The following is a 9,871-nucleotide window of genomic DNA, read 5'->3' as shown; positions in this document are numbered from 1 at the left end:
ATGGCGGAGCCCCCCATAGACGATGAGGGCGAGGAAGCCGCCCAGGGCCAAGCGAAGCAGGAGCGGGCTCACCAGGAGGCTGTGGCAGCCAAGAACCTGGCCATCTTGAAGGCCCACTCCTTTGACATCACCTTTGAGGTGGGGGACGAATATGAGGTCATCGAGACGATCGGCACGGGAGCCTATGGGGTCGTGAGCTCAGCACGGCGCAAGGATACAGGTGTGTGAAGATGGAGGGGTGGTGGATGGCATGTGGGATTTCCTGAGTTCTGCCTGCAGTGGTGCAAAGAGATGGCGGCTGGGAGATCGTCACTGAGGATTAGAAGGATGCTTTGGTGGTTCCCCCCCCCCCCCAAAAAAAATACCAGATGCTGTTAGTATGGCAAACCAGAACTGGGGAGACTGTATTTGAGTTCTCCCTTTGCCATGGGGATTGCTGGGTTACTTTGGGCCAGTCATTCTCAATCTATCCTACCTCATAGGACTGTTGTGAGAATAAATGACGAGATGGATAACTGTGGCTAAGATGATCAAGGTAATAGCCTGGCCTTCATCCAAGCCTTTTGTTTTGCCAGCGTGGTGTAGTGGTTAAGAATGGTGGTTTGGAGTGATGGACTCTCATCTGGAGAACTGGGTTTGATTCCCCACTCCTCCTCATGAGCAGCAGATGCTACTCTGGTGAACTGGGTTGGTTTCTCCACTCCTACACATGAAGCCAGCTGGGTGGCCTTGGGCTAGTCACAGCTCTTTCCGCCCCACCTACCTCACTGGGTGTGTGTTGTGGGGAGCGGAAGGGAAGGTGATTGTAAGCCGGTTTGATTCTTCCTTAAGTGGTAGAGAAAGTTGGCATATAAAAAACAACTCTTCTTCGTAGCTGGGCTGGAGAGAAATCTGCCTGATGCCAAAGAGGACTGGGAGGGATGACAGGGGAGGGTTTAGTTCCCTTTTTGAACTAAACTCTAGCCCCTTATTTACTTATTTTTATTTCTTTCATTTGTACCCTGCCTTTCTCCCCTTTGGGGATCCAAAGCGGCTTATGTTGTTCTCCTCTCTTCCCTTTTATCCTTACAACAGCCCTATGGCAGAGTGGGGATTCAAGCCTGGGTTGCCCAGATTCTAGCCCAACACTCTAACCACTACCCAACACTGTCAACCCTGCTGCTTAATTTGTCAACAGGGTCGGTGAGTGAACAAAAAGGACGGCCTGCCCTCGTTGAGTCTTATTAGCTGTGATTCCTGGTTTTCAGTCCTGGCTCAGGCGCAAAAGCTTTTAGGGTTGATAAATTGCCTGGAAAGTAGGAAACAGATACGTAGAAGTACACACGAACACAAGTCCCCAATCAGTGCATCTAACCTGCCCCCCATTGCCTTTCTCCCTCCAGGCCAGCAGATGGCGATCAAGAAAATCCCCAATGCCTTCGATGTGGTGATGAATGCGAAGCGCACTTTGCGCGAGCTGAAGATCCTCAAACATTTCAAGCACGACAACATCATTGCCATCAAGGACATCCTGAAGCCCTCCGTGCCTTATGCCGAGTTCAGATCTGTGTGAGTGCTTCCCTTCCCCTGCCTATAGGGTTGCCAACCTCCAGGTACTAGCTAGAGATCTCCCTCTATGACAACTGATCTTCAGCCGATAGAGATCAGTTCCCCTGGCGGAAATGGCTGCTTTGGCAATTGGACTCTATGGCATTGAAGTCTCTCCACTCTCCAGACCCCGCCTTCCTCAGGCTCCGCCCCCAAAATCTGCAGATATTTCCCAACCCGTAGCTGGCAACCCTACCTGCCTAATGGAAACCCTTGCCTGGATACTGATTCCCTGAGGTTTGGTGCTTTCTTAGCATGATTCTGCATTCCCTTCTTGGAGATGCACCCGGGCTGGTATCTTTTCTAACCCTGCCTGTAGAAAAATAGCTTGCCAGGGAGAAGGCTATGGAGAAATTCTAATCTCTGCGTGTTACTTTTCTGCAGTTTGAGACTGGGAAGCAGTAAGGCCTTGAAATCTCAAATAATAACAGTCCAGGAAGGGCTATACCACACAGTTGATGGCATGTTTGAATTGGTTTTCTCTACCACTTAAGGAAGAATCAAACCGGCTGACAATCGCCTTCCCTTCCCCTCCCCACAGCAGACACCCGATGAGGTAAGTGGGGCTGAGAGAGTGTGACTAGCCCAAGATCACCCAGCTGGCCTCATGTGTAGGAGTGGGGAAACAAATCCAGTTCACCAGATTACCCTCTACCGCTCATGTGGAGGAGTGGGGAATCAAACCCGGGACCTTCTAAACGCCAAGCACATGTTCTACTACTGAGCCAGCATGGTGTAGTGGTTAAGAGTGGCAGACTCTGATCTGGAGAACCGGGTTTGATTCCCCACTCCTACATATGAAGCCAGCTGGGTGACCTTGGGCTAGTCACAGTTCTCTTCGAGCTCTTTCATCCCCTCCTACCTCACAAGATGTCTGTTGTGGGGAGAGGAAGAGAAGGAGGTTGTAGCTGGTTTGATTCTCCTTAAAGGGTAGAGAAAATCGGCATATAAAAACCAACTCTTCTTCGGCCTTCTATCCTTGACTGTTTTCCAAAAGGCCGCTCATCCCGCTTACCATGTTGTTCTCCCCTTGACAAAATAAATGTCCCGGCAGGTACGTCGTGTTGGACCTGATGGAGAGCGACCTCCACCAGATCATCCACTCCTCTCAGCCCCTCACCCTGGAGCATGTGCGCTACTTCCTCTACCAGCTTCTCCGGGGCCTCAAGTACATCCACTCGGCCAACGTCATCCACCGGGACCTGAAGCCCAGCAACCTGCTGATCAATGAGAACTGCGAACTGAAAATCGGTGACTTTGGCATGGCCCGGGGCCTCTGCACCAAGCCCGACGAGTACAAGTACTTCATGACGGAATACGTGGCCACCCGCTGGTACCGGGCCCCTGAGCTGATGCTTTCCCTGCACGAGTACACCCAGGCCATTGACATGTGGTCGGTGGGCTGCATCTTCGCCGAGATGCTCGGGCGGAAGCAGCTCTTCCCCGGGAAGAACTACATTCACCAGCTGCAGCTGATCATCACCGTCTTGGGGACCCCCCCGGCCAAGGTGGTCCATTCCATCGGGGCTGACCGGGTGCGGGCGTACGTCCAGAGCCTGCCGTCCCGTCAGCCGGTGCCCTGGGAGAGCCTCTACCAGCACGCTGACCGGAAGGGCTTGTCCCTGCTCTCCAAGATGCTGCGCTTCGACCCCCGCGAGCGCATCTCGGTGGTGGAGGCCCTCGGCCACCCCTTCCTGGCCAAGTACCACGACCCCGACGACGAGCCGGAGTGTGTGCCGGCCTTCGACTTTGACTTCGACAAGCAGGTGAGGTGGGTTCCTTCAGGCTGGGACCCAATTGATTAAGAAGTACTCAGAGAGAACCCTGAAGTTTAGAGATTTAACTTTAATAAAAGAAACAAAGCATCCAAGGAAACAGACAGTGTTCAAGGCAATAGCGGCTATGGACGAGACAAAACATACAACAAGGCTTTTGCGCAAAAGGGAGGGAGATACGGCAGTGAACTTTAGAACAGTGCTAGTTCTCTCCCTCAACTTGTTTCTACGTTACAGACCTCTTTATAGGCTAAAGAGAATACGGAGAAATGGTAAACAAATTCCATTGTTGTGAACTTTTGGAACCCCCCTAAGTCATAATTTAGGAGCCCCGTGGTGCAGAGTGGTAAGCTGCAGTACTGCAGTCCAAGCTCTCCTCACAACCTGAGTTCGATCCCGACAGAAGTTGGTTTCAGGCAGCCGGCTCAAGGTCGACTCAGTCTTCCATCCTTCTGAGGTTGGTCAAATGAGGACCCAGCTTGCTGGGGGTAAAGGGAAGACGACTGGGGAAGGCACTGGCAAACCACCCCGTAAACAAAGTCTGCCTAGGAAACGTCGGGCTGTGACGTCGCCCCATGGGTCAGGAATGAACCGGCGCTTGAACAGGGGACCTTTACGTTTATAGGCTAAAGAGACTACGGAGAATTGGTAGACACATTCCATTGTTATGAACTTTTGGAACCCCCCCTAAGTCATAATTAATAGTGTCTAGAAACTGGGATGTCAGGCTGACCCTTTAGGCAGGTCCTTGCCCGAGCCCCTTTTGCCAAGTACTCTTATTTCTCAAAAATGTATTCATATTTGTTCCAAACAGGATATAGGTTATTAATACAGCTTAGAATAAATTAGAGAAATCTTATGAATCTTTCTTTGCAAAACATTATGGTTATGAATATGTCTTAGCCTTAAAGGTAAAGGTCACCTGTGCAAGCACCGGGTCATTCCTGACCCATGGGGTGATGTCACATCCCGACGTTTCCTCGGCAGACTTTGTTCACGGGGTGGTTTGCCAGTGCCTTCCCCAGTCATCTTCCCTTTACCCCCAGCAAGCTGGGTACTCATTTCACTGACCTCGGAAGGATGGAAGGCTGAGTCAACCTTGAGCCGGCTGCCTGAAACCGGCTTCCGTCGGGATCGAACTCGGGTCATGAGCAGAGCTTGGACTGTAGTACTGCAGCTTACCACTCTGCGCCACGGGGATCCTGGATCTTATCCTTACTTAGGCCTTATTGTCAGATTTCTCTTTCCCAGGTGCTGACCAAGGAGCAGATCAAGGAGGCCATCGTGGCCGAGATCAACGACTTCCATGACCGCCGGGAGGGCATCCGGCGCCAGATCAGCTTCAAGCCAGCGCTGCGGCCGGCAGTTGTCGGGGGCTGTGTGACAGCCGCCGGCCCAGGCCTGCTCCTCTGCTGCCAGGACGTCGACATGCCCAGCGCCGGCTCGCCTCAGCCCAGAGAGGGTGACTATGCCATGGCATCTCCCGCCCCCTATCCGTTACCGGAAACCATAGACCTTACCTCTCCCCTCATCGCTACTGCCATTCCCCAGCCTGAGGTGAAGGCCGAAGTGGAGCCTCCCGCCGCGCCGCCCAAACGGGAGGGCGCCATTTCAGATGACACCAAGGCCGCCCTCAAGGCTGTCATCTTAAAGTCGGCCCTCCGGAATAAGAACAAAGGTAAGGTGGAAGGGGTCGGGCGTGGGGAAGGGGTGTCTGCCGGATTGTAGTAATAATAATCATAGAATCATAGAGTGGGATCATTAGGGTCATCTAGTCCAATCCCCTAAGCCATGCAGAAAATTCCAAACTGCCTCCTCTCCCTCCACACCCTCAGTGACCCCTCCTCCATGCCCAGATGGCCAAGGTGCCCTCCCTCTCATCATCCGCCTAAGGTCATAGATTCAGCATTGCTGACAGATGGCCATCTAGCCTCTGCTTAAAAACCTCCAGGGAAGGAGAGCTCACCACCTCCCGAGGAAGCCTGTTCCACTGAGGAACCGCTCCAATAATAATGAACACACAAACACGTGAAGATGTGTTATCAGAGCCTTGGTATATCAAAGTCAGTATTGTCTACTCAGACCAGCAGCGGCTCTCTGGGGTCTCAGGCAGAGGTCTTTCACATCACCTGCATGCCTAATCCCTTTGACTGGAGATGCCGAGGATGGAACCTGGGACCTTCTGCCTGCCAAGCAGAGGCTGTACCACTGAGCCACAGCCCCTCCCCTTGAACCCCACAGATCTACTCTTCTTCCCCCAAAATGTGTCCAGAGAGAGGCCAGCTGTCCTGTTGCCCTATAAGAACATCAGAAAGGCCATGCTGGATCAGGCCAAGGTCCATCAAGTCCTGCAGTCTGTTCACACGGTGGCCAACCAGGTACCCCTAGGAAGCCCCCAAAGAAGACAACTGCAGCAGCCCTATTCTGCCTGTGTTCCACAACACCTAATATATTTGGCATGCTCCTTTGATCCTGGAGAGAATAGGTCTGCATCATGACTAGTACCCATTTTTACTAGTAGCCATGAACACCCCTCTCCTCCGTGAATATGTCCACTCCCCACTTCAAGCCTTCCAAGTTGGCAGCCATCACTACATCCTGGGACAGGGAGTTCTACAAGTTAACTATGCGTTGTGTGGAGAAATACTTCCTTTTTTCTGTTTTGAATCTCTGCCCTTCAGCTTCAGCAGATGACCCCGTGTTCTAGTATTATGGGAGAGGGAGAAAAACTTCTCCCTGTCCTCTCTCTCCATACCATGCAGAATTTTATAGATCTCTATCATGTCTCCCCTTAACCACCTTCTTTTCAAGCTAAACAGCCCTAAGCATTTTAACCGCTCATAGTAGGGCAGTTGATCCAGCCCCCTGATCATATACTATATATTTTATCTCTTGAGTTCAAACATATCGAGCCACAAGAGGGTAGAGTGAACGGACATTGGTCTTCTAAAGCTGTTTGTCCCACAGACACCCCGTCCTCCATCCCAGAGACGCCTGACATCCGGAGGCCGGTGACGGCGAAGGAGCGCCAGCGTGAGCGAGAGGAGAAACGCAAGCGGCGTCAGGAGCGGGCCAAGGAGCGCGAGAAGCAGAAGAAGGAAAAAGAGAAGGAGCGCAAGGACATGCTGACTGAGAACGACCGGAACCTTCTGGAGAGGTGGACCAAGATGGTCGACCGCACCCAGAACAAGCCGGCCCAGAACGGGTCCGCGGTCCCGCCGCAGGTGACCGGCGCCAGCCATATCCTGTCTCAGGTGCCCTCTGCCAACCCTTTGCCACCTCAAGTGCCTCCTGCCAGCCATATCTCGCCCGCCTCTTCCACCAATGCTTCCACCCCCACCGATTTCCTTGCCTTCTCGGACAAGGTGGCACCTGCCTTGAGACCCAAGCTCACCCTGGTTCCTGTGGGGGCGGAACTAGCCCCAGTTCAAGGGTCCAACGCCAACGTGGTCCGCTTTTTCCCGGCCCAGCCTGCCCCATTCCTGGTCACCGCCCCGGCCTGTCAGAAAGTGGCGCTGTCCAAACCGGAGTGTGTGCTAAGCGTCAAATACGGCCCCGGCCAGATATTCCAGGCACCGTACGGGGTGACGACCCTCAACACTTGGAGCGGGGTCCCCCAGCCCGAGAACTGGGCCGTGGCCGGACAGCTGCCGGTGAATCAGCCGGAGATCGTGCCCCCTGGTGACGCGTTGCCTGAGCAGACGGTGAGTTATGGAGCGGGGGCTGGTGCGGAGGAGGCCATGTTTCTGACGGAGGCGGGCAAAGCGGAGGCGTCTTCGCTGGGTTTGGTCGCCGAGGAAACCCAAGGGCCCAACCGGCACCAGATGGCTCCGGAGCTCTCTCCAGAGACCGCTGTGCCTTCGGAAGCGCCGGATATCAATATGGTGACCCAACAGCTGTCAAAATCCCAGGTAATTGTTTTGTTTAGGTGTTTACTTTCAAAATGTTTATCCTGCCTTTCTGTCCTCACAAGGGCCGCCAAGGTGGCTAATAGTTTAAATTAAGTACCCAAGGGTCAAGGAAGAAAATCAACATCCTGAGAGCCAGCGAGGTGTAGTGGTTAAGAGTGGTGGTTTGGAGTGGTGGAGTCTGATCTGGAGAACCCGGTTTGATTCCCCACTCCACCACATAAGTGGCGGACACTAATCTGGTGAGTTGGATTTGTTTCCCCACTCCTTCACACGAAGCCAGCTGGGTGACCTTGGGCAAGTTACAGCTCTGTTAGAGCTCTCTCAGCCCCACCTACCTCACAGGGTGTCTGTTGTGGGGAGGGGAAGGGATGGTGATTGTAAGCCGGTTTGAGTCTCCCTTAAGTGGTAGAGAAAGTCGGCATATAAAAACCAACTCTTCTTCTTCATCATCCAAGGCCTAATGTTATATAATATAAAGGTTACGTCAATACAAAATGCGTGTATATTTTTTACAGGCTAAAATCAATAACATATCAATAGCCTACCAAACCAGCCTGGTCATGTAAACCTGCAACACGAATAGACACAAAATTGCAAAATTAGACTTTCTAAATAGCCTTCTTCAGTGGTCAAAACAATCACAATTCCAGACTAAAAGTGTACATAACTTTCTAAAACTCTTATATATGTTATTGATTTTCGCCTGTAATAAATTTTTGAGGCTGATCTCTGTTCGGTCTCTTTGCAGAACACTCTGCAGCCTCATTTTGTAAGCACTGGGGGGCGGTCATGGGACCTACCTGAGAATCGTCAACTGACCGTACTGCATGGTTGAGCATCCTCAAATAACAAGTAGTTTAGAGTGCCTGTGGCAACCTAATTCTTTTCAAAATTCATCGTGGGCTCCTCTGATAGTATTGGCTTTGAGTGTTGGGTCCCTCACTCTCCAGCCCTGCAAGGACTGCATTCTGTACATGCTCGGTACATGCTTTGTCCACAGTGCCCCTAATTGGTATGGACCTCCAAATGAGAGGTCTCTGTTGAATGGCAGCCACTGAAAACTCTTTGGGGCAATCCTTGTCTTATGGGGGGGGGGTTCTACAAATACCTGTTGTCTGTTTATCTTTGACTGACGAATGATCTCAGGGTTTCTTGATTCCAGGTGGAAGACCTTCTGCCTCCCGTCTTCTCTGGCACCCCTAAAGGCAGTGGCGCTGGCTACGGAGTTGGGTTTGACCTGGAAGAGTTTCTGAATCAGTCGTTCGACATGGTTGGGGAAAACAGGGAGAGGTAAGAGGGCAGTCTTTCTGGACTTAATAGGCGAAACAGGTTGGTGGAGTTTTGAATGAAGCAAGTGCATTCTTGGCTGGGAGTGGGGGCACAGATGAAAGTAGGTGGCTGGCAGCACCAGGAGCTCTGCCGGCGCTTTGTGTGTCCTGGAGCAGTTGCTCAGAAACTTCCTCAAAAACCCAACCCCCCCCCCAGTAAACCCCCCCCCCCCAAATACCCTTTTCTTGAACTAGGGGTATGATTCTTGCTTTGGGTGCGAGAGGTCCCGGGTTCAAATCCTGGATGAACCCCATCTTTAGGGCAGAGGCTGTGGCTCAGTGGTAGAGCATCTGATTGGCATGCAGAAGGCCCCAGGTTCAATCCCCGGCATCTCCAGTTAAAGGGACCAGGCAAGTGGGTGATGTGGAAGACCTCTGCCTGAGACCCTGGAGAGCCGCTGCTGGTCTGAGTAGACAATACTGACTTTGATGGACCCAGGGTCCGATTCAGTATAAGGCAGCTTCATGTTCATGTGAACTGCTGGATCTCTGATGGGAGAACAAAACACCTTTGTCTCCGCTAGAGGGTGCCATTGCGCTTGGAAAAATCCAGATTTGGCATAACCCTCAGAGTGCAAATGGAACGATTTGCTCAATTTTGTAGCCTTGAGCTGATCTCCTAATTAAAAAAACCGCTGCGATGTCTCAGCACTGCATCCTGATTGCGGTACTCAAGCTGTGTCCCGGTCGAGCTAATGCTTCGAACAGCCTTTTCTTTTGGTTTCCTCCTTGCTAAAGAGGCACACTTGGTACCTCCTGCGCCGTACAAACTGTTCTCTGTTGCTTCTCCTTTCCACTGCCTCACCCCCTCACCCTTCTTTTCTCTCTGTCTCTCTCCAGTCAAGGCGACTCTGCCCCGCTCTCGGCCTCCCTTCTCGCCGACTGGCTGGAAGTTCACCGCATGAACCCGGCCGACATGGAGTCCCTCCAGCAGGAGCTGCAGCTGGGCTCTCCCATGATCCTCTCCGACATCCCCGACCTGCAGGACGCATGAAAAGCCGGGACCTCGCCTTCCGCCTTCTCTCTCTCGCTCTGATTTTATCGGCTTCCAAAAAAGGGCCACACCCACTTACCTTCTCATGGGACGGTTTGTCCGTTGGCCTTCCCTGTTCACTCTGGCTGGGAGCTTCACCACAGTGCCTGTTTTCTTATTGCTGAAAGGAAAACGCAGGTCAGGCCTGGTGGTTGTGTTGGACTGGAGGCCTTTAACAAAAGGTTTTCAGATGGCCTCGCTACAGCTGGGTAATCCTGGGTCGGTGGGTTGTGGGAA

The 9,871-nt window shown here is 52.4% G+C and overlaps 1 protein-coding gene across 1 annotated transcript; it reads left to right on the top strand.

Moving 5' to 3' along the window:
* On the top strand, nucleotides 1-9,595 carry MAPK7 (mitogen-activated protein kinase 7). The gene is made up of 7 exons (XM_056863021.1): nucleotides 1-220; nucleotides 1,383-1,548; nucleotides 2,642-3,353; nucleotides 4,614-5,040; nucleotides 6,330-7,273; nucleotides 8,436-8,563; nucleotides 9,442-9,595. Exons 1-7 carry the CDS (start codon nucleotides 1-3, stop codon nucleotides 9,593-9,595), a joined length of 2,751 nt encoding a protein of 916 aa, XP_056718999.1.
* The last annotated feature ends 276 nt before the right edge of the window (nucleotides 9,596-9,871 follow it).

The sequence above is a fragment of the Euleptes europaea genome, chromosome 18 (genome assembly GCF_029931775.1).
Source record: "Euleptes europaea isolate rEulEur1 chromosome 18, rEulEur1.hap1, whole genome shotgun sequence".
In the NCBI taxonomy this organism is placed as follows: Eukaryota; Metazoa; Chordata; class Lepidosauria; order Squamata; family Sphaerodactylidae; genus Euleptes; species Euleptes europaea.
This window is presented reverse-complemented; position numbering and strand designations above follow the sequence as displayed.